Source organism: Sinocyclocheilus rhinocerous, unplaced genomic scaffold, assembly GCF_001515625.1.
Source record: "Sinocyclocheilus rhinocerous isolate Xijiao unplaced genomic scaffold, SAMN03320098_v1.1 scaffold240, whole genome shotgun sequence".
NCBI classification, from domain to species: Eukaryota; Metazoa; Chordata; class Actinopteri; order Cypriniformes; family Cyprinidae; genus Sinocyclocheilus; species Sinocyclocheilus rhinocerous.
Genome location: NW_015654534.1, coordinates 90,332 through 116,112, shown reverse-complemented (window position 1 = coordinate 116,112; position 25,781 = coordinate 90,332). Strand labels below are relative to the sequence as shown.

At 37.4% G+C, this 25,781-nt stretch overlaps 1 protein-coding gene across 1 annotated transcript in view; it reads right to left on the bottom strand.

Moving 5' to 3' along the window:
• Nucleotides 1-7,135: 7,135 nt before the first annotated feature.
• The window catches only part of LOC107717607 (CXADR-like membrane protein), a 100,127-nt gene continuing 81,481 nt past the window's right edge, over nt 7,136-25,781 (bottom strand). The window contains exons 2-7 of the mRNA XM_016524412.1: nt 23,494-23,651; nt 17,800-17,995; nt 15,338-15,505; nt 12,570-12,692; nt 8,850-8,991; nt 7,136-8,305 (exon numbers count right to left, since the gene is read on the bottom strand). Of these exons, the coding sequence (XP_016379898.1) occupies nt 7,966-8,305; nt 8,850-8,991; nt 12,570-12,692; nt 15,338-15,505; nt 17,800-17,995; nt 23,494-23,651 (1,127 nt within the window). The 3' untranslated portion in view covers nt 7,136-7,965. The remainder of the gene's footprint in view (nt 8,306-8,849; nt 8,992-12,569; nt 12,693-15,337; nt 15,506-17,799; nt 17,996-23,493; nt 23,652-25,781) is intronic.

The following is a 25,781-nucleotide window of genomic DNA, read 5'->3' as shown; positions in this document are numbered from 1 at the left end:
TTCTTCAGAAAAATCCTTCAGGTCCCACAAATTCTTTGGTTTTTCAGCATTTTTGTGTATTTGAACCCATTCCAACAATGACTGATTTTGAGATCCATCTTTTCACACTGAAGAAAAACGATGCATTAAGAGCCAGGGGTGAAAACTTTTGAACAGAATGATGATGTTTTTTATTTTGCCTAAATATCATTTTTTTTCATTTAGTACTGCCCTTCAGAAGCTACAGAAGATACTTACATGTTTCCCAGAAGACAAAATAAGTTACATTTACTCTGATCTTCAAATGCAAAACGTTTTCACCCCCCGGCTCTATGCTTTTTCCTTCTGGAGCATCAGTGAGCGTTTAAACCTTTTGCAATAGTTGTGTATGAGTCACTCTGTTGTCCTCAGTGTGAAAAGATGGATCTCAAAATCATACAGTCATTGTTGGAAAGGGTTAAAATATGCAAAAGATGCTGGAAAACCAAAGAATTTGTGGGACCTGAAGGATTTTTCTGATGAACAGCAGGCAGTTTAACTGTATAAAGTAAAAACCACAACAACAAAAAAAAAACAGCTGTGCATCATCCAGGTAACAACACAGTATTAAAGGGGTCATATGATGCTATTTTAAAGATCATTATTTTAGAACGAGCCGTTTTAGGTAGGTGTGGCTGACTCTTAACTTTTATAAAGAATATCTCTTTGGATTTGAGACTTTAGTCTTTGCAAATTTACAGATCTTCTTTATGCACCAAGAGCTTGTAACACTCCAAAGAGAAAGGAAAACTTGAAATCGCATCATATGACCCCTTTAAGAATCAAGCGTATGTAAAATTTTGAACAGGGTCATTTTTATAAATTCAACTATTATTTTCTCTTGTGGACTATTATTATTATTGTCTTTTATGTGAAATATTTTATTCAAGTCAGGACTAAAGAAAAAAAACAAACATGCATTTTGTATGATCGCTCTTATTTTGGTGAAATAATTAACATTTAACATATACATTTTTTAAAATTCTTTTATTTTCATTTAACTGTAATAACCCTGGTTTAGATGAGACATTTTTTTTTTTTTTTTTTGGAAGTTTAATGATTTTTCTCTGTCCTAGAAAATATGAGCTGAGAGTAGCTTTGCTGTTTCTTCACAACAGAGCATGTAATGACCCTTCATATTGTAAAATAATAATGTTTCTGACTATTGTTCATCAGTACTCATAGCCTGCTATATATCTGATCCCACAGAACTGGGGAAATATTAGAATTATAATTGAATTCAGCTCACTTACACAAGTCAGTCAGCCACCACAATAGACTGATTTATTAAATGGTCTAAATTGGTCTTATCAGTCTTACATATCCGGTGGTTTATTTATTGTTTGGCATATTGGTTGAAAAATCTATTTTTAGTCCAAACGGTCTGAAAATAGCCCGCAGTGTGTAAATGTGGACTCACGCTGACACTCAAACACTAGGGAGCAGAGTTTGACAACAAATGTGCATCTGAGTGAGCACCTAACAGACCAGAGTGCAGCTGTATGTGTCTGTATGTCTTTCTATCATGTTTTCTTTGGAGCATGAGTCATTTGACCCATACAATGTATTGTTGGCTATTGCTACAAATGTACCCCAGTGACTTAAGACTGGTTTTGTGCTCCAGGGTCACATATATAAAGAGTAAATATGGTAGCAAATTTGTTGGGATGATAAGAGACTCACTTCATGTTAACTTCATGGGTGTGCCACATCTTGATATAAGGAAACCGTTTTTTTTTTTTACAAAGTTTTCTGTAATCCAGTCATTTTAGCAGTTTGAAAAATATAATATAATACATACAGTATATATTTAACATTGCATACAGTTGAAATGACATTTGCTGCTCTTGTGAGAATGTACTGAAGACAAAAATTCAGTTTAAATGTCCAAAGCATTTTTGGGGTTTCAGAGGCCCCAGGTGTACAATATTAATAGATGCAATGCATTTTTACATGGTAATATTCTCTGACACAATGTAGCAGTTGCTCAGCTATTTATTTAGATTATTATTATTATTATTTTCTATCATGTGTTTTATCCCTGGTAAATTTTATGTAGTTCAGGAAATATTGTATTCTTGAGTTCATATTTTTTAAGGGCATGTCATGCAACCTGTCTAATTTAATATGATTCTACTAAGAGACCGATGAATGTGTAATTGAATTTGTCAGTTGTTTTATATGCTGGCTTTGCTGTAAATATACTGTTTATAATATTTTGTGTTGAAAAAAGTCACAACAACAATGCAAATGTCATCTTCATTTAAATGACAATTTGCTGAATCAAGGATGCATGGAACTGGAGTGTGGGAACATTATCGTTGCCTAATGATATCACTTGTTTCACTAATTTCACTGTCTACATAATAGCTCAAATCAAATTATAATATTTTTGAATAATATTTGAATTATGCCTCTTTTGTTTTCAGCATCATTTCCACATTGCTCATGATAAAGGTGATTTTTTTTTCTCTCTACAAACATTCGTATACACAAATGCATGCGATTTTGCTTTGGACTAATCAAATAATGGGCTGCCAAATAGCTTGTTGTTGAATATTTTATTTGCAAATGAAGTATTAATAACTCAGAGTCCGTAAAAATATACATTTTTTTTTACTTGTAGAGGGACATATTTACAAGAATGGATCTTCTTCAAAATGAACAAACTGGTTTACAAAACTCAAAATGTGTGCAACAGCAAAGAGAAATGAAGTATTTTCCCTTCAGTCTCACCAGACGAGGAGTCTCGGGCAAATACAGGCCCGAGTTCCCACATTCACAAACAAAACAAGAACAACTAAAAACCCTCAAGATAACAGAGGAAAGCACAGTAAATGTTAAAAACAAAGCAATGTGAGCGAAAAAAGAGACAGAGAGGATGTTGGGCATATTTACACTTACATATTCAGCCGAATACAGGTATGAACACTGAAGCAAAGCATTCCCAATATCTGACCTTTAGGCCATAACATGCAATTCCTTTGCTTTTCCAATGGAAAACAATTCCCTTTTTACACCCCTCGAAGTAACACATACTGCTACAGTTTCTAAGAGGAGTCGAAGGTGCCTTTTTCGACATCCGACATTATTTTAATAACAACCATGTTGGGTAACAATGATCGGTTAGAGGCTACATACACAGTCAAGTACGTCTTTTAAATAGAGTGTTATCTCAAAAATACATCGCAGATGGACCTTAACTCACTCCCTGGATTGAGCTCCCATTCAAAACCGAATGTCCTCATGCAACGTGAGCACAGCTTCAGATGCTTTGGCGGCTCTATGGAAGAGTGTACATACACTGATGATTTCTAAACACCATGCCGGCTCTTTAACAGTGTTGAAATAAAAGCCACTAAAGATTAATTGTCTGAGGAAATAGACCGGTTCTTCTTGCTGGAAGACGCTGGGGAGGGCTCATAAAGGAATAAAAATCACCTTAAGTGCCTGAATGTGAGAACAGAACTGCTGGAAGGCAAGCTTTCAATCAGCTTCCCTTGTAATAAAGTGGTCCGATCTTGGCTAGTTTGGTGCTGTAATGTCCTAAAATAAAAAAGGGACCAAAATAAACATATAACAACGGTTCTGTTCCAAAACCTACAGAGCTGCTGTATGCAGCATTTTAAAACAGTTAAGGCTGTTCCAAAAAGTTCTGAGATACCTTCCGATGGACAGCATCACCTGGATCCTTATAATGCAATCACATGATGCATTGCACTAAGCAAAAAAAAAAATCCAAAATGGCCGGGGCAATGTTGTTTAATAAAATTCATTCAAAACTAAAAAATGGTTAGATATAATTAAAACAGACTATTTGAGTCAATTTTTGTGTATTATGCATTTTTATGCTTATTGCAGTACTAATCTGAAACTCTGCTTTGCAACTGTATTGAAATCAAAATCCTCAACCTTTAATTTTAGAGTTTGGCATTAGCATGTTCTAAATTGAACAGTACATTCTAAGTTAGGATAAGTCAGTTCGGATGCTGCCTTGGGGGCTCTTCATCTGTAGGCAGTAGATATCAAGGCATCATTTTGTAAATTACAATCACCTGATGCATTCAAACAGAAAAATTACAACCAAGAAGGTGGACAAAGAGCAGAAAACGATATCTAGATTGTGTTGTTAGCTTAGCAACATGCTAACGCCAAGCTCTATTGAAATCAAAACACTCTAAATGACTTTTGTCCTCTGTAGTGTTCCACACCAGTCTTGTGAGGTTCCATTTCAATAGAGTGCAACATTTTTACTCCAGAAGTAAAAATTCAATTATTTTTATTATTTTTTTTCCAAATTTCCAAAATTTGACAGTTACACACCCTACAGATCTACTGTGAGCTATGAGTTTGATAATCGACAGTGTATGCTTTTGTTGAAGCCACTGGCTTGCATTATTTCAACTTATTTTAAAAAATGTTGTTACCCATGATTCTGCAAAGAAATCTTCAATCAGAAAACTGCAACAAGCAAATTGCACCAAAATAACTCTTTAGTTCCCGCCCCCACTCCCATGAAGCACAAAAACACAAAATAAATTATCTAGTCACAAAGCTTCATAGAATTGTAGTTCTTTCCCTCATTAAAGTTGTCTTGTACCTTTGTCTTATTGTCCGATTTTCAAATATAATTTTGCTTCAAATCAAAGTTTTTAACATTGTGATTCTTCTCGTAACTGGTTGGTGTGGTTCATGGCTTATAATGCTTCAATGAAATCTATCTATGGGAAAAATAGTTCAGGAACCAAGGCCACCGAATGTGGACGGCCACAATTGCACTCTATTAGGATGCTAACCTTAGAGCCAGCTACATATATAGGCAGTAGACAGCAAGGCAGCTCAATAGGATTTGGAACAGAGCAAACATTTCAAGACTTGGACAAGTAGAGTAACTGCCCACAAAAACAGCCATATTGTGAAGGTCCAATTGGATGGGTTTCATCTTGGTCTCTTTTTTCGGGGTAAAGGTATTGGAGAATCTCTGTAGTGTTTGGACCCTGTGTTCTCCTTACAATTCACATCATTCACTCCCCACTCTGCATGACAGCCCATCCATCACACTTACTGACAACAGTTCAGCCAGCAACACCGCCTACACCGCCTCGTGGAGAATCCGGCTCTGGAGAGCGCGTCTCGAGTGTGTCTCTATTTATGAGGTCGTGTTAGGCTGTGTACACTTGGGAAGTAGTGTGTGTGTACACTTGGGAAGAAGTGTGTCGGTGTGTATCAAACACAATTGCTGGGGAAGGTAACAGGAAGGCGGCGAATTGGCATAGGCAGCACTCGGCTACATTACTGACTCAATCACAACTGCAACCCAATAAGAATGACGAACAAGGTTGGTACATACACTTGAATGTGGCCCAAAAAGAGTGGTGTGTGCTTGCTTCCTCACGTCTTACGGCTTTTCCTGTCTTAAATATTAAGGTCCATCAATGGCAGATTTACAAGTAGCCATTAAGGAAATTATTTTACTTATTAAACAGAGCTTAGCGGATCAGGGGTTACAATGACCAATTATTACTCTCTGAAAATGCATAATACCTCATCTACATCTTTATCATGACCTATAACCCCAATCTTCAACCGATAACTTAAATTATATTGTGTGCGTATATTTATCTGTATGTACAATATTAAACAGAGTGACTATTATTCGTGTGGCTGCGTTTGGACTGCCTCTTTGTGCCAGAGTGCTCTCTCCCCCTCCGCTGATGAGGGCCGTTTTTACACATGGCTTCCTTTTTTCTTTTTTTTCTGGTACATTGCAAAGAACCAAGGACAAAAGCAATCTCGGGGGAAGAATTCACTGTGAAGGCACACAAAACAGGCAACTTGTCCATTTCAAATTTCACAAATGCACCAAGCAAGGTCTTCCCAGGGGCTTTGAGACACCGCTAATGGAGAGGGTTTTTTGACAGCACTTGGCGGAGGAAGCCGCGGGGCGGTTGGCACAAAGAGCCAGCCATCTTGAGACAGCCTGCTGTTAGAGGGTCCTAGGAGAATCCTGGGATGGTACCATGGTGCAAACACTAACTAGAAGGAGAGTACCGCAAATGCGGACACACGCTCTGTACATAAGTCCCTGTTATGGCATTCCCTTTCAATTACTTGTCCAACAGTACTGTGAGATTATAGTCGAACGTTACTTGTGCCTCATATGCTATTATGTAGTACCACTGGGTATTCTAGAAAAGTAAAAAACAAAACTATCTTTGACTTATACACATTCATAGTATTCGTGACAGGTTTTGGTTTCAGTATCACTGGAAATACAGCTGTAACAAATATACCACGCTCAGTATGTAATACAAACTGAAACGGTGAGGATGACATCTGCAACCAGACCGCAGACTTTCTGTCAAGGACGTACAGTACGCTCCATGTTTATACATAGATTTAACTGCAAAAATTCCTGTCAGTGTGTAGAGAGCAGTTGACACACAGGGGGAATTCACTAAGGATCAACTGCACCCGCTAACGGCACTGTTTATTTCCTCATGTCATGTTTTTTAACACCCAATTCACGAATGGAATTGTGCAAATTAGGTAATGGCTGCATTTTGCATGCCACAATTATGCAGGTCGGTTCTGAGCGCTAGGTTGTGAAGGAAACAGCAGACTACTGCAATCTGGCGTACTTTACTGGGAATGTACATACAGCAATGCTAGGCACCTGAAACGGTGATTAAAGTGCTCTTGACTGCATGACGCATCGGGATATAACGTTACACTTTATTTTGATAGTCAAATAAAATCTTAGCAGATATTAAGCAGACAGTCGCTAGTATTATAATGGCTGCTAGTTGACATGTAGTTGTAAAGTTACTTATAGTTAGTAGAATGTCTAAGGTGGACTATGTAAAAGTTAAAATGCTCTTCTTCCATCATTTAATCATCATGTGATGAATTACCGCTGCTAGAAAACATCGATGAAATCTATTTTACTACATTTTATCGTCTGCATCTGTGGGCAGTTATAGCAAAACATTAGTAGCATTGATTTTTGATGAAAAGACACAATATCAGCCTAATTTACATAGAAAAAGTGGGTTTGCGCAAAAAAAACCAAAAACAATGACAATGGCATAATTTAAATACAGTTAAACTGGTGTTTTTTGTAAAATATAGCGTGCTAAGGTAGCAAAACAGTGTGTTTCACGATAACTGAACCGTTAGTCTCTCTGTACCACTGCATCAATGACACGTCGTCATCCATGTGCTGAAATGTCCATCAGGGACCATATTTTTCAATCACGTCACTTCTTCTTAGTGGAAATTGTTGTTAAGGTATTAATAAGATTGCCTTCGATTTTGATGTCTGAGCCACGGCCAATGCTTGCATTGCATTCTGGGAAAAATGAATGGGAATGAGATGGACAGTTCATATTCCCAAAGCCGCCCCATCGCCTTCAACAGAAACAACAAGTTCTTGGATAATATCCTTCTTTTCTCTTCAGAGTCGACTGGTCCTTCCTCTCGCCATCATGTTTCATAAACCCAGCCTGCCCTTGGACCTTTAGCCTCTCTGATGCAATAAATAAATAAACTGCACTTGGGGAAATCTTTCCACCCCACCGCCCACAAAGCCTTCAAGGGCTCAAAAAGAGAGAGAAAAACAAATAATGTTAAAAAAGGGTCAGACTGCGTCATGAGATCAAAAGAAGGGGAGAGAACCAAAGAATGAGAATAACAAATTCTTGTTCTTCAGTTCCTCCCTTGTTTTCTTTTAATACTTCAGAAGGGGGCAAGCACTGTGTATTTTCCCTTGTAAATATGCATCCAACTTTTTAGATTTTATATGATTGATTTTATTTTTTAATTATGCTTTTATTTTATAGTTTTTTTTTTTTTTTTGTGTATTTTATTTTTCCAATCGTACTTTTGGAAGAGTCACTGTGGGTGTCTTGTATGGAGACCCGCACCAGGCCGCGCTTCCTTTACTCTCTACACTGTCTGAAAGGCCTTGCTTTGAGCAGGGACCATGATGCCCGCCGGGATGGCCATGCCCACTGGAGGATTGAGGGGTTTGAATTTTGGGGTGGCAGGGGGTTCTGGGGTTTTAGGCACGACCTGCGTGTAGGCCGGGGGAGACTGGGGGAACCCGTGGGGCTGTCCGTTCTCCTTGAGGGTGGCGACAGCGGGTGGCCGTGGACGTTGATTTCGGGTTGTGCTGTTGTGCACCATGGACTGTGTGGAGGAAGCACCGGAGCGGGAGCTGCCAGAGCGAGACGAGGAGAGGGAGTTGGGCTTCACCAACTTGGCTTTAGGAGCTTCTGCATCCTCTCTACAAAAGTAACAGAATTATAGACATTGGTTAGAGATGTCAAAAATACCGGTATATTGATAGAAAGGTTTATATCTTTTTTATATCTTTTTATTTTTTTAATAAAGGAGATAGTTCAACTATAGCATAATAGTTTTCATTATAATGAAAATATATGAAATTTTAGTTGTGTTAGACAAATTTAGTATCCTGCAGGTAGCTATCTTGTAACAAAGTTACTCCTGTATTATCCTACGGTGACATGACAGTCACCGTGCACAGAAACACCATTTGTTTGTGTGTGCATAATTCAGAGATACTGTAAAGCCATGGTTTGTGGCTGCATTATTGATGTGAACACAAACAGTAAAGTTCTGTCACTACAGACCTAAAAAACAGCTGTCCGATGTATTATGAAGATTGTCCTGCAGACAATATGAAGAGTGTGTCACAGTGAACTGTCCTGAACACACTCAAAAACACAGTCACAGTTTTTCTGCTGCAGGAATATTAAAAGTTAAAGTGGAACTACAGTATAAAAGCACAATCAATACTGAGATCTCACCTGATCTCATTAGGCGTCTCCTCCTCATCATGTTTCTTCTTTTCTGTTTTGCGGAAGACCAGCCAGATGATGAGAATGAGGAGCAGAACGCCGAATGAAACGCCAACCACAGCACCAGCCACCACACCCATTCCCCGCACATCTGCACACAGCAGGACATCACATCACATCTTTATATGATGACAAGTTAAATACAAAAAATACAATTATACAGTTATTTACAGTAGTGTGCAAAGACCTGAGAACACAAGTGAAAATGCTCATATTTTGTATTCTATGGATGGCTCGTTTCCACCACTGGAAAAAAAAAAAAAAAAATATATATATATATATAAATCAATAAATAAATAATAATAATTAAATAAATAAATAATAATAAATACATAAATAAATAATAATAATAATAATAATAATAATAATAATAATAAATGTGACTTTTTATCTCACAAATTTTTTTTTAGAGATATGAACTTGCAGTTGTGAGAAATAAAGCCAGAATGGCAAGATATAAACTCACAATTCTGAGAAAAAAGTCAGAACTGGGAGTTTATATCAAAATTCTGACTTTATAAAACACGATTACGAGATTATGACACACAATTTTTACTTTATAACTTGCAATTTAGAGTTTATATTACACAATTCTGAGAAAAAAAAGTCTGATTTTTATTTAGTGGTGGAAACAAGCTTCCATACTGTTCTGTACAAAAAACAATCATGAAAAAATATTATAGGAATCGTACATTATCATCAGAAAATAAATGAAAAAATAATGGAAAATGAACTAAAATAATAAAAAATAAAATGGTAAAATGATTTGTTGCAATATAAAATAAGCTTCTGTAAGCAATACATTTATTATAAAAATGTAATTTAATCTATAACCAAATGTCTTCATGCCATGTTTAATTTTAACCATTTTTATTATTTAACTGTTTGCTTTACACCAATACACATGGACATGAATCATTTATACATCAACTTGGCTCTCAAAATATGTATCTGAAAATAAGGAACAAATAACATCTGTTTGACATGCAGTGCTAACAAATATTACCAAAAATATAACATCTGTTATTAGCACTTAAAGGTGCATCAAGCAATTTGTTATCTTATTAAAAACTTTACAATTATTTCCACTCATATAAGATGAAAATCCCAGTCATATTAAAAGTCTAAAAAAAAAAGCATTTTTGGTAACACTTCCATTTGTTAACATTAACAAAGATGTGTTAATATTAACAAAGATGAATAAATACTGTAATAAATTAATTGCTTGTTGTTGTAATGTTAATGCATTAACTTTTGGGACCTTATTAGAAAGTGTTACCATTTTTTTTTTCACATAGAGCAGATCGCCTCATAAGTTATTTTGCTCAAGTAATAAATTAACCATGCCAGATTATGTGCTAATTGCACATTTCTACATTACCTGACAACTTCAGCTTCTAAATTCATGCTGCTGGGTGTCAGTTTAAGTCAGTATAAATTCACTGCCATATCGGCCAGCACAACATCAATAAAATTGACTGAGTGCATCTTTAAAAGCCAATTTATTTTTGTTTGACAAAGAGCTTTTGATTTACTCATTGTTTAAAAGTTATATTAGCAGGGAAGCCCATATGGTAGTTACACATTATTAGTGTTCTCATGAGATATCTTGCGAGTGAAACTGAATTAGGCAGACCCAAATTAAACTTTGCCAGCCACAACTGCGAAATGCCTCTTTCACGTGAATTCTTTTAATTTCCTGTGTTGAGAAAGACTAGCACAAGGCCTAAGTGCGGGACATTAAATTCTTCTGCCTCTTCCGAACCCATTACACACAAACACTGAAGGATGGATGTTTGAGCAAGACTGATGACAAATAGCCACACTCTGGCTTTCTATAGTTCCCAATGCTCAGTGAAAGTATGTGTGTGTTAGGGATGGTCGGATCGATCCTTAAGTATCGATACTTTCGATACTGATGTTGTAGTCAGGCTAGGGTTAGATTAGTAGAATAAGTTGAAATGCACTTGCAAAGTTACTTATAGTCAACAGAATGCCTAAAGTGGACCAAAATGTGGTGTAGAAACAATTTTCACTCAGAAATTGCTAGTATATTTCACAAACAATTACAAAGAAATGCTACCTGGTCTCATGGCAAAAACGTACCTGGGGGCACTTTTTCGCGAGACGCGAAATACATACCGATAAGTACATATCACTGCAGTTTCCAAAAAAATGAACACTAGAGGCAGTAAAACTCCGACACCTTTTAAATTATTTTCACACAGAGTATGAGTTACAGAGTTTCGATTAATAAAGTGTAATTTTCGCACAATTACTTGAAGAGTATTATGTTGTGACTTCAAAACATTTTTAATATGCTGGGAGATTTGAAAACTGATGCTTTTGATTTTTAGCACCGCACATATCCAGCTTCATATCAATGAGTTTTCATTGACGGTAGGTTTGTTCGGTAGCTCACAGAGTACGGAGACGTAGTTGAGAGGCGAGGAGCTCGGGTTGGGTTTGGTGTTGGGCATATTTCCAACACGACAGAGCATTAACTTTTAGCGACAGTCCCCGGATATTTGAATTCTGAATCGCCGCAATACGTACCTGTAGCAGCGTAATAAAAATCAACAAATCAGCAAAATTATGGACGTTTGTTTCCGCCATGGGATAAAAAAGTAACTGCAACTTTTTAATCTCACATTTCTGACTTTTTTTTTTTTTTTGCAAGAAATAAACTTAAAATTGCAAGATATAAAAACAAAAAAATTGAGATTTAAACACACAACTGCAAGAAAAAAAAAGTCTGAATTGTGAGATGAAAAGTCTATATAATATATATATATATTTTTTTATGGCGAGATATAAACCCACAATTCTGTGAAAAAAAGCCAGAATTATGAGATATAAATTCACAATCATGAGGAAAAAACTGAATTGGGAGATAAAAAGTCGCAGTTACCTTTTTTATTTTTGTGAGATGTAAACTCATAATTGCAAGAAAAAAGTCCGAATTCTGAGTTTGTCATGCGATTTTGAGTATATATCTTGCAATTCTAATTTCTTTTTCCCATCAGAATTTGATGAAAAAAGTTCCAATTACCTTTATTATTTTTTAATTTGTGGTGGGAAAAAAAACTGAATCGCAAGCTATAAACTCAGGATTGCGAGATATAAACTCAGAATTGAAAGATATAAATTCTGGAAACAAAAGTCAAAATTGTGAGATATAAACTTTTACAATACCTTTTTAATTTATTTTTATTTCCTGGCAGAAATAAACAACATAATTGATAAGATATAATAAACGCAGAATTCAGAGAAAAAAAGCCAGAATGGCAAAAATGTAAATTCAGAATTCTGAGGAAAAAATGTCAGAATTACGAGATGTAAACTCGAAGAAGTCGCAATTACCTTTTTATTTATTTTGTTATTTCGTGGCGGGAAAATAGTATTTTTATTTTTATTTTTTTTTTAAAGATACATTTTAAATAAATGAAAATATAAAAAGCTGCTTGCCACAAAACAATGGTGTCATATCCAAGATACCTATAATAAAAGCAAGCTCTCTGCAGTGTGGAAACAGCCTCCATCCATCACACTGAGGCTGTGGCTCCAAGCTGAAAGCGCCTCCACCGGCTGATCCGAGTATCATAACATCCACACTAATTACTGGCGTCTGAGGCCCAGGGCACAGGCTGACCTCAGAGCAGAACTCACATTGCATTGTGACCTCGATGATACAGTTCTCCTCTCCTACATCATTGCTGGCGGTGCACTTGTAGACCCCGGAGCTGTCCTGCGTCAAGTTCCTCAAGGTCACGATCTCTGGGTTCTTCAGATCTGAAAACAGGAAATAATACTTCTATAACTGTACATACAACAAGCTGGGGTACAACTACAGTCTATTAGGTAATGTTTTGACAATTGTAATTGTTCATTTCATGAGTGATAACATTCAGGGTTATTAGTTAACTACAACTAAAACCATAAAAAAAACTTCAATTACTTGAAATGAAATAAACTTTAACTGAAAAAAAAAGACAAAACAAAATTACTAAAAACAAAATGTATAAAAATTGCAAAAATACTAAGAGTAAAATTAAAATGAAAACAGAAAAAAAGATGCAAACTAATTCAGATTAATTAAAAAAGCCATACTAATGATATTAACAGAAACTATAATATTATATAATATTATATCAGACATAGTATCACTGACGACACTTATTTACCACATTAACAAACAATGTCTTTTCTCTGAGAATTGAACCTTTGTGAGCCTTTTTGTGTATAATAATAATAATAATATACTATTATATATAACATAAGATAACATAACAAACATAACGTAACATAACATAACATAACATAACATATAACATAACATATACCATAACATAACATAACACAATAACATAAAATAACATAACATAACATAACATAACATAACATAACAACATAACATAGCATAACATATACCATAAAACATAACATAACATAACATAACATAACATTTCTATGTAGGCACTATTCAGTATATTATCTTCGACACAATACAGAAGAAACAATCTAATGCTGCTTCCGTTACATCATGACTTTAAAGGGTTACAATCACCACCGGTCCCCTAAGAAGAATTAGCTCTTGGTGTGTTTTGTCATATTTTGAAGCTTTTTTTCTTCTTTGTTAGTTTTCGTGTGTATTGAGTTATGTCCATTGCTCAAGGACACAATGCTGATGAAGCAGGATTATGAAATTAGTAACTCTCCAGTTCTGACTCACCCTGGACCTACAAAACAGCGTTAGCAGTGTTAACCGTTTTTTACTACTTCCTTTACTGCACTACTTTACAGGCTTCAATCAAACAGAGTGTTTTAATCAGGGAGCAAAGTGAGCACAAGCCCAGCGAATTGAATGAATTAATGTTTGTGCGCGTCAAGGTGATTCACGGTTCTGCTGAATTCCAGCGGATGAGATGAACACTAAATGTTTTCCTGTAGCCGGTGAGAAAGCACTCGTGTCCTGAGAACTGAGAACCTCAGTGCGTCTTCAGCCGAGGAGCGTTTGTCAGCCGGAGCGATTCGAGTCGCCGGGATCATTTACTCATCCAGGATCCAATGCCTCCTCTTTCATCCCTGCATCCCTGTCCCATCATCCTTCTCTCTCATCCAATGTCTGCTGTGAATTCTGGGGCGGTAGAGTGTTTATCAGCCAAAGAAAGCTGATTAGAGTGAGCAGGTGGTCATTGATGAGGCTGGTTAATTGTTGAGTTTGGGTGAGGGTACGGTCCGTCTCTCCTGCAGCATTGACTGCATACGACTAAATAGATTGTAAAACAATATGGTGCTCTGATGATCTGGTGTCAGCAGGAGAAATCACTCTGAATCACTGCATTACTCTGTCCCATCTGCAAAGCCATATTACACTCGAATTTGTGTAGTTCTTGCATTTTTGTTGTTCCGTTTTCCCAAGCAGAACTGAATGAGATTGAATTCTAATGTAATATCAGCCAAAGGCCATTGAACATCTTCTATTGCTGTATATTATTATGTATTCGAGACACTGTTTAGTCATTTATTTTTAGCCTACCCAAGGTCCATATGATGCATTCTAGAAGTGGGCGAGGTGTAACTGAAATCTGTAATTCTAATATCATTGTTTATCACAGTAAAAGCTTATTTTATAATATAGTTTAGCTTGAAAACTACCGTTCAAAAGTTGAAGAAAGGAATTAATGATTTTATTAAGCAAGGATGCATTAGATTGACCAAATGTGACTGAAAACGATCTATTCATCAAAGAATCCTAAACTGAAATAAATCCTTTAACTGCATTAAAATAAAATGAGCAATTTGCAAAAAAATAAAAATAAAAAATCAGCTATTAGAATGATTTTTGAAGGATCATGTGACACTGGAGACTGGAGTAATGATGCTGAACATTCAGCATTGCATCACAGGAATAAATTATATTTTAAGATATATTCAAATAGAAAACACAATATTTCACAATATTACAAATAAATGCAGTCTTTCGAATGCGTTTATTTAAAAAAAAACCTTTGAACAGAACTGAATCTACAATATAATATGTTTGAAGGCATGTGTGACCGCAAATCAGTTGATTTGAGTTGATTGAGTAGATTATGCTTGTGTTTTCATTTGCACTGCATGTACTGATATAATAGCGCCCAACCCTAATGCATAGAGGCTAATATCAATAGAGCAGATGAGATCTAATCTCATTGTCTGCTCGCCACACAACATCTGCGATTCAGAGTGCACAGGTTTAATCTGCAACAATCAGCACTTCTGTGCAAAAACTACTCGATGCATTTGCTAAAGTGTGTGACGTTCATGGCATCAGATCTTTCAAGACTATTATTTGAGACAGTCAGCAGCAAGTGACTGCACAAACCCTCCTCTGTCCAGAATAAGGTCTGATACGCTCTAGTCTTATTTGCAAGGCTTCGGGGTGTTTGACTCACCGATGAGTGCGAAGGGAGGCAGTTTTCCCACGCTCTTGCCCTTATCCAGAACTCTCTCCCACTTGTAGTGAATAGGGTCGGATCCGTCTGAAGACTTACAGCTCAGTTTCACATCACTGCCCTCCAGAAGCCGGCCTTCCATCCAGCAGCGGGGTATAGACGGCTTCACTGTGAACAAGGAAACAAGAATGTGTGTTAACGTTAAGTTTAGTAATTTAATATTTATATCCAAAGTAGCTTACTTTAGAAAGAGTCCACAGGTGCTTACATGCTGTTTTCATTGACATAACAGCGACACTTCAAGGATCAACACTTGTGGTGTTTAAACCTACTACCATTTAGTTACAGGTCCAGATTTCTGATGGCTAGGATACACCACCTAGTGGTTCAATGACAGGCATCCAGAAAAATGGCTGTGCTTTTGCATCAGGGATGGTGCATTTTTAGCATGAGACATGAAATAAAGAGTGTCATTGTTATAAATGAAATGCGAAATTTAAAAATGACACATTTAAAAAATGAAAAATGTAAAAACGGAACTTCCTATTGAACACAAACTATACATAATATGACACTTTGAAGCAGTATTTCAAAATTTCAGATGAAGCTAAAACTTGCAAACACAGCACACTGGCAGTTTGTGGAGAGCAATCAATATCAAAGAGGCAATCAATCTGAATTTGGGGAGGCAGGGGTCAGGATTTGTTGTCCTGTGCACTGCCTGCTTTGAACTCCCCTCTGACATTACACAGCACTTCGGAATCAACACAGAAGCCAAAGCAAAGATCTCACTGCCACACAACAGTTACCAAGTGACCTCAGAGCTGTCCCACTGGCATCCTGCTTACCGCAGCACTGCTCTAAACTGTTCTGGGGTCAGTTAGACGGGCCTGTCCAGAGGGATTTATTTGGAGGCTGAATGGCAGTTAAGAGACAGCCTGTAGACCTCTGTGGCCCCTTTTGGCCCTACTGACCCTGTCTATTAACACACAAACACCCCAGAAGTTGTTACTGCTAGTGTATATTTGTCTTTGCTCCACAGCCAAAAAATGTTTTGACCAGCATGGACCATATATGCAACAATTAAAAATGTGGAGGTTTCATAGTCAATACATGCTCCAATTTTTGTTCTAGCAGAGCAATTTATAATGGGCAGATGCTTTAGTCACCTGAACAAAAACACTCCATATAAGTACAGTGCCATTTTCTACAAAGAGCTTCTTTTAAACATGTCAATATTATTGAACTGTATGCCTGGAAACAGTCATTATTATTACTTTTGGTGCCTGAAATAATTACACTCTTGTAGGATGCGGTCCTCATTTTCATAAAATAATCAGCGAACAAGATTTTTCACAGCTTCAGCTCCATATTGAAAATCAATGGACATGCGGACGGACTCCAATTGAAACGATGCCCATTCATTTATCTCTGATTCAAGAAATCTAAAGAAACAAACAGAGCTTAGAGTGTACATTGTTGCAGGCAATTTATAAAAAATCTCCACAGTGTTGGACCCATAGCCTAGTGATTAATGCATGTGTGACTAGTGTAATTTACTGGGGCTGGTTGCACCATAATATTTATTGCTCCTAATAGACATATACATATAACATTATTTCCCAATTAAGTATCATATTTCAATGGAAACTTAGTTTTACACTCAGTTATGTGGAAAAACTGAAATTCACTCACAACTCCATGAATTTCAAGGCTGCGATTTAGCATTACTTACAACCTACTAGCTACATTCTGCCTTAAGAACCAATGGTGCAACCATTTACTAGTGTTGGGTCCAAGTACACATTGTTGAGTCATAAACCCATAAATCAACTGAGTTTGAATGTGAGATGTTGATTAATGTCTTGTTATGTTAATGTTATGTTGTTACACATGACGTGGATTTGTCTGTACTCTGAGTCCCTGTCAAGTTCGAATACAAGTCCATCTGAGTGTGTCCGAGTCTGAGTTCATTCATAATTGCAGTCCAAGTCCAAGTCCCCCAACTTTAGTAGTTACTAAGCCTCTGGTGTTTCTAATTTAAGTAAGAACTTAAGAACAACCGGCCCCCTGCGGTCTAATAATGGAAACCAGACATAGCAAAATATCAAATCTTAAGAAGCTCATCTGAACCGCATTTGGGATGACAGTAAACTGTTTTGCTAGAAGAAGAGAAATCACATAATTCAGTCTCTTCTGTTTTTAAGAGACAGAGCTCAATCAATGTTCCCTCATCCCACCATTTCAAATTAACATCCTCTCCATTTACCATCCAAAGGGAAGCAAACATCACCAGCCACCAGAGTTGAGACTGTCTGGCCAGCGAACACAACCAATCCTATTTCTAGATTATGTCAATAATGGTAAAATTGTGTAATATGAATGATGATCAAATCGAATCACAGCGAGGCTTGCTGATGGAGGAAACGATTGGGCGCTGATTCCAAGAAGATGAGCCTTACCCAGCACAATGAGGTTGACTTGGCTCCAGTGGTATTTGCCGCCGGTCTTGACCTTACAATGGTATTCTCCAGAGTCAGTCAGCTGCAGATCGCTAATCAGAAGAGAGGCGTCTCCTTTCAGGTAGTCGCCCGCAAAGGACAGACGACTGGCATGGTTGTCGTTAGTGTAGACCTCGTTGTTGAAGAATGTAATAATCTGAAAGGAGAGAGACAGAATTTTTGTATAAATATAAATGAAAGAGAATCAGACACCATTTTTCAGTTGATGCCAAAGAAAATAGCCTGAGCGGGATTCAAATACATGCATTACTCGCGGATGGAACAATGATCCCTCCACAAAGTTCCAGTGGAAAAACTCTAAAAAAACAAATGTTATGAAAATAAAATGTGATCCAGAACCACATATTGTGTAGTACTTCTATCCATCACAACCTTGTTTTCATTCATGTCAAATGAAATATATCTACTACTATCATACTAGACCCCTAGTCTTAATTATTAAACTCTGGCATGTAACTTGTCTCCCAGCATTTGTGCTAGAGGCACATGAATAATAATTAAAATCACGTGACTTTTGGAGGAAAGGGTCACTATTAGTTTATCAGATTTATGGTTTGTGGCTTAATGGATTAAAAAAAAAAAATCTCGAAACCTGAATATCATAGAAACCTGGGGTGGATTTTGACTTGGGCCAACAAGCAACCATCTACAAACCACCCACAACACCATGCTGAATACTTAAAACACCTCCGAAATGTATAGCAACTCCTTCACACGCACCTAAAACACCCTAGCGATGACCTAGCAGCACTAGCATCCACATAGCAACATGCTAAAACACTCAAATATCCAACCCCCCTAAACCCCACCCAGAATACACAAATTGCGACATAGCAACATGCTAAAAACACGTCAGAAACTCATATTAACTTATATAAATATATATAAATAGGTAGATGCCACATTTGACTGCTGCAGACATGTGGACTTGTCTTCCATCTTGGAGCAGACAACGTGTCTTCACTCTCAGTAAAACTCAGTGAGATGCCACAAAATTGCACAGCCTCAGGTGTAAAAGCTGCCAAGATTTAAATTCCAGAAGACTACTTTTTGATTACTTTTAGATTACATTTGACCTAATATATTCCGTTCTTTTTTTTAAAATCAATATCCTGAAGTGTATTAAACATTACAGTATACTAGGGTTTCCCAAACTGGGGTTCCTGAATGAACTACAGGGTTTGTGAGTTGATGAATAGCTGTATAAGAGCAGTAGAATTTTAGAAATAAAAATTTAAGAGAGAGAAAAAAGAAGAATTAGGGCAAATCAAATTATTAATAATTGACTGCCATAGTGTGAATAATATGTAATAATGTGATCTATACAAAAATAACTGTATTCTGATTATGAGCATTTTAAAATGTAATATAATCTAATTATAAGTACTTAATTTTTGGATTCTGATTACATAATTCAGATTACATATAATCAGTTACTACAGTTACTAACTACGGCTGCAGTCAGCTTGATCTGCTTGATCTGTTCACTGACCTGCTTAAACTATTGAAATATGGCATAGAGGCTCATAGAAACAGCCGGTAATGAGGCATCTATGTATATATTTCTATGGTAATGCCCTGGCAACTGCTCACAGCAATCTAGCATTGTAGCATGGAACTTTGAATTGGAAAGCGCTCTCATTTTCCTCAGAAAATTTTCACATCTAGTTGTTCCCTTATTTTTCATCTGATGGGTACTTTGCGACAACTGTACTACTCCGTACAAAAGACAAAAGGGTTTCTAATACAAGAACCTCTACCTGTACCTGTGACTGCCGTGGAAAAGATGCTAAATGGCTGTCACACACAAACACAGCTGCCAACACACACATTCACACACAGTTTGACGGTGACAGCCTCCTGAATGCCTGGGGTAAAGGACTAAACACTTGATGCCACTACACATCAGCAGACCTGCGATTGGGTCCACCTGCCAGAGCCGTCTGCGATTGCTGCTCATCTCACACACACACTACAGCGCGACAAACATGAGAAAACTCTGCTGCACAACTGAATTTCTGCTGCACGGCAGAAATCTGCATTTCTGGCAAAACATCTGTGATTCTTATTGTATGCATTCTGCATCACTGACAGTCATAACATGATGCTCTTTGTCATATTTATTTATTTAGATTACAATTGACAGCAGAAAAATCTTCTGGTCACAGGTCATGGCTTCACTTCAAAGAAAGAGGTTCTGTAATGTTAGCAATAGCCAAGTAGGTGCAATATAGCTGGAGAGAGTTAACCATTAGCATTTCCATTCATCACAATGGCAGCTGCATGGATGTCGTATGGAAGTCGGCTGTGTGACCTGCATGCTACACAGTACTACATGAACACACAAAGTCAAAGACCAGTGTGCATTGCTGGGAAGAAGAATAAGAAAAGAAAAAAAAAACTCCTAAGTTGTTTTTCTAGTCTCTCAGTCTGGTCTATTAGCCGGTTTAAAGGGTTTTTGGGTACTTTTTAGATTAGTAAGCTGGGAGACCAGCTTAAATGAGCTAAGACTAGCAACCATCTAGCAACCGTCCAGAACGCCCGAGCAACTGCCTAGCAACCACCCAGAACAACCTAACAACCACCTAGCAACACCCAAGCAACTACCCACAACAGTGTCAACTGCCTAGAAACCACCCAGAACACCCTAACAACCACCTAGCAATGGCCTAGAAAACTTCCTAGCAACCAACTAGCAACCACCCACAACATCCTGGCTAACAACCAAACAGAAAACCCTGTAACCACTTAGCAACACCCTAGCAACCACCAAGAACACCCTAACAACCACCTAGCAACACCACAAGGCATCTGCCTAGCAACCACCCTAAACACCCTAGCAACTGCCTAGCAACCACCCAGAACACCCTGGTTAACAACCACCCAGAACACCCAGTAACTATCTAGCAACACTCTAGGAACCACACAGAACAACCTAGCAACACCATAGCAACCACCCTAAACACCCTAGCAACTTCCTAGCAACCAACCAGAACACATTAAAAACCAACCAGCAACACTCTAACAACCAACTTGTAATCGCCCACAACACCCTGGCTAGCAACCACACAGAACACCCAGTAACCACCTAGCAACCACATTAAACAACCTAGTAACTGCCTAGCTACCACCCAGAACACCTTAACAACCAGCTAGCACCAACCACCCAGAACACCTTAACAACAACAGACGTCTGTCCGTCTGTCTGTCTATCCAACATCATTATTGTTCTGATATACTGGGTAGTCTTCAAAACCTTCAAAGTTCAAGCTTGAAACCACTTTTAAACTTTCAGTTCAGGCCTTCTCAAGACAATATCATTGTCTTGACAAACTTTTTATATAGTTTTAAATTGTAAAAATAATTTAAAATATTGCTGTTTTTACTGTACTTTTGACCAAATAAATGCAGCCTTAGTGAGTAGAGATAATAATAAAAATCTACTTTCAAATAGGCCGTCAGTGGAAAAAGATGGTGTAGTTACGCATCCACCAGCAAGGGTTAACTAGACCACGCTAACCATGTAAACCTTGACCCATTGCTTTTAACAGCAGCGTTCTTGTGAACAAAACCCCATAGAGTCAACAACACATTACTAAAGAAGCTGTGGTTAAATGTTGACAAACCAAACGCTTCTAGTTACACAGGCCTTACAGTGGAACAAAGGAATGACTTATTCATTATGCCAGGGGCTCGGTTTGATTCCTAATCAAATTTTCAGACATTTGATTATAATTAATGGCGCCTCAAATGTTAGCTTTCCGTTAAATATTACATGTGATGGGGAACCCCGTCCCATAGGCTTCGAAGACTCTGATGCAAGTTTCTTTTTAGGCCTGTCTGTCTTCTGAAATGAAATCTCAACCGATTCCAAACAGATCTGCTTTGACTTTCAAACAAAGGAAAATATCTCTGTCTGTTATGTGGGGGAATAAAAAGCCTTATCGCAATCAGATAATTTAATTAATCTGAAGGTATATCACCTGACTGACACGTATTGACTTCCCCCTGATGAATTATGGCACGTTGATACATAACAGATACCTAAACTCAAAGCTATGTTCAAACAATGTTAGTTTCACAGTGAAAGATTCTCTCTTCAGGCAGATAAGATGAAGCTCTTATCTGAATGTGTTTCTACGAGAGCGAGGGAGAAGAGAGATGGGTGAAGCATCTGTTAGGTATACTGACACGCGCATACCAGATGGGTGTGTATTTCAAAGAGATGTGTAGAAAAAAGCTGATTTAGACCTGTGACAGGATGGCAGGAACGCAGAGAGAAGCACTGTGCTCACAAGCCTCAGACTGTGAAACCATGAAGGCAGTCATCGCGACTGCTGTATCACTGAGAGAGATTGAGAGACAGTCAAAACTAGGCAGTTGCTAGGGTGTTTTGGGTGGTTGCCAGGGTGTTCTGAGAGATTGATACATGGTAGCTTACAAGGTTGAGATTTTATGCTTGTCCCCTACTGACAAACACAATAAAAAAGATTCATTCACTTGTCTCAGAAGAGTTCACTTTTTTCTATTAAAGGATTATGATCACATTTCAATGTATTATTATTATTATTATTTGGAATAGTTACTTGAAAAAGAGAAATATATGTTGGTAACAGGAATAACACACAACCTTGGGACAACTTAACATTTAAAAAAGCATTACTTGAAAGAAAGAAAGAAAGAAAGAAAGAAAGAGTTTGCTGACAATCACATGAATCCTCTAAGAGGAGTATTTAAAAGTTAATGTATTTACACAAAATCCAAAATAGCCGACTTCCTATTAAGCAGAGCAAACAAATGTCAATGTAATATTTGATTGGCTCAATGAGAACTATACATAGCCAGACTTTCTTATATATACTTATACCTACCTGTATGTATGTAGGTATGTATGTATGATATATGCAGTTTGTAGCAAGTATCTATGTGTTTATTTACCACTTTCAGTACTTGAGTCCTAATAATAATAAAATGACCATTTGTTTTGTTATCATGCAAATACAGGAAAAATACATTAGTATCACAGCTCACAGGTTACAGCTTACTCTCATTAATTTACAACTGCATGTTAACTAACACTTATTAGGGTATTAGTAGACTGCTAGGTTAGGGTTAGGGTTAGTAGAATAAGTTGACATGTGCTTGCAAAGTTACTTATAGTCAGAAGCATGTCTGTTGGGGACCATCAAAATAAAGTGTTAGCAGATATTAAGCAGACAATAACTAATACTCTAATGACTGGTAGCTGACATGTACTGTAGTTGCAAAGTTACTTGTAGTTAGTAGAAAGTGGACTATCAAAATAGTGTGTACCCAGTCTTTGGACAATTTGTGCAACATAATTTTACCCTGGTCAAACTACACAGCAAGTACTTCAGCTGGAAACTTTCAGCAGGATGTTGGGACTAAAACGTTGTCATTAAAAAAAAAAATAAAAAAATAAAATCACCTCACAAGCACATAGTGATTGGAAGGAGACCAGGAGGACAGACAAAATAGATGATGAGAGGTATAATGCGAAAACAAAACTCACAACAAGATAAATCTAAGTGAAACAGAAATAAAATAAACAAGAGACAATGAGAGAAGGCAAGACGAATTCTGAGAGGGCATAAAAAGTAAAAAATCTCTTACCACGCGCTGTTTGACGTTGGGTTTCTGCAGGAGCCATTCTATGTCCAGTGTTTGTCCATTTGACTGCCAAAACTGGTGATGACAAGGCAATGTGGCGTTGTCCCCGACAACCCGCTTCATCTCGGTCTGAGCCCCGGCCGAGAGCAAACTCAACAACACTATAAAGAAAGACACACACACAACATGTCTATGAGATCACACAATGGTAAATGTCATAAAATGTTAATGCTCTATTGCGTAGCACCTATACTAAACTCTAACCTGAACCAAACCGATAGTGTTAACAAAAGCAAACGTGAGATCAAAACATATTTTCTGAAACAACCATGCCCTTTTAGCTGGCTTCTACAAGTCTTTGAGCTATTTTATTGTGACTCGTGTTTCACAGGACTCGCCCCTGAGTGCTCCACATCACAAGTCTAATGCTGTACCGGGTGCGCTACTAAGCAAGTTTACTACCGCAAACATAGGGAGCTGGTTATGTGATACAAACATCAAAATGAATTTGATTACAAATCATGCACTATGGAAAAAATATTTTGAGGTCATAACATAGCATTGTGCAAGAAACCGCACAAAATAAGTGTTTATTAATCGATAATCTGCCCCGTAATCATAATTTGTGTGAAAAGGTATAACAAATAGTATTTTGCTACTTGTACTTGTAATTTGTGTTTTACCACTTCTAATGTTGATTCCAAACTGGAAACTGCACTGAATTTTATGTATAGGTTTTTGGATTTTTTTTTTTTTTCCAAAAATGAAGGTAGAGGGACATTTTTTCAATGAGCCTTTGTTGCTTTTCTGTGAAGGTTCATTCAGGTGTGATATTCTAATGAAAAAAAAAGGTGCTAACTGCACCATGCTAACCAACCAAACCTTAATCTCTTAGTTCTGTAATCAAGGCCTCTGGGCAGAGAAAAATCATCTCAAACATCAATATAATATCCCATTATGATCCAGTCAAATCCTAGTGGATAAAAAGTCCCTTTTTCATGATTTCTCACTCAATGTTTCACATGTGAATACAATTCAGTAGCTAATTGTGTTATGAATGCCATTTCATGTTGTTCTTAAAGTTCTAAACATTAATTTTACAGGTTAAATTTTCGACAATCACAATAAAGTTCCACTACAAGACTGAAATTATCATTCAGTCTAACAAAACACACTGCAGCAACACATAACAATATTTAAGTACAACTTTGGAAGGTTAGCAAAGTCCCAAAATCCCAGATAGGCACATTTTTCACACTCTTCTGATTTATAAATTTACAAATGCACCACAAAACAGCAAGTCCACATCAAGTATGCTATTTCAGACAGGGCCTCTATTAGCCCAGAGTCCTTTCTGCCACAGGGATCCTGGCTAATTTACTGGAGGCTGCTGGACATTGCCGGAGGCTTGAGTAGCATTACAGACAGGCGTCGTGGGGATTTGCAGACTACTTAGGTCCCATGAGGGAGGAATAGGATGAGATGCGCAATTTCTTCCACCTGGTGAGAGGAACTTGCAATACAAACAGTACAGCATACTTGCAGCTTCACCAGTCTTATATGTGCAAAACCAACAGATATTTCTGGAGCTCTGGCATTAGCATAACATTACACTTAATCTGCTGCCGAATATCGCAAATAGCTGCAGACTCTTCACGTATGCAACTGTTGCTAAAATTATGCCAGCATACACATATGTCGTACTTCTGTAAATATTATAACATTTCCTCATTTTAGCTCTTCAACCCAAGGGAATAGGGAAGGGATTGAGCTTGGGACTGATGGATGTGCCGTTTTAAATGTGTTTTGTTTGGCTGTGCTCATTTGGCAATCATCATGTCATGTTAAGAATGCATGTGCCACGTGTCGCTGGCAAAGCACGGCTCGTGATTAGATGACTGACATGCATGAGTGACTGTCCTCAACCAATGAGACACCACCTGTGCCAAAACACCAGTCCAACTGCATCATGATACAGTCAATGGGCTGTAATGCATCCGATTTATGGTCCCTGGAGTTCACCAGGGCATGCAACCAGGTGACCGTGACACGTCTTCATAACGATGTGCAAACGCAAACTCAAGTGGAGTTTTAGGGTGCTTTCACACCTGTAGATCGATTGCTTTGTTCCGAAACAGGGATTCAAATTATTACAATGTTGCTTTTTATTCTTGGTGCGGTTCGCTTTTACACGGCAAAGTTTCTAAAAGGACCAAATTTGTTAATACAAGTCACGCACGAGTAAACTGTTCTCTCATTGGTCAAAGTTTCACGGTTTATTTTCCGGGATT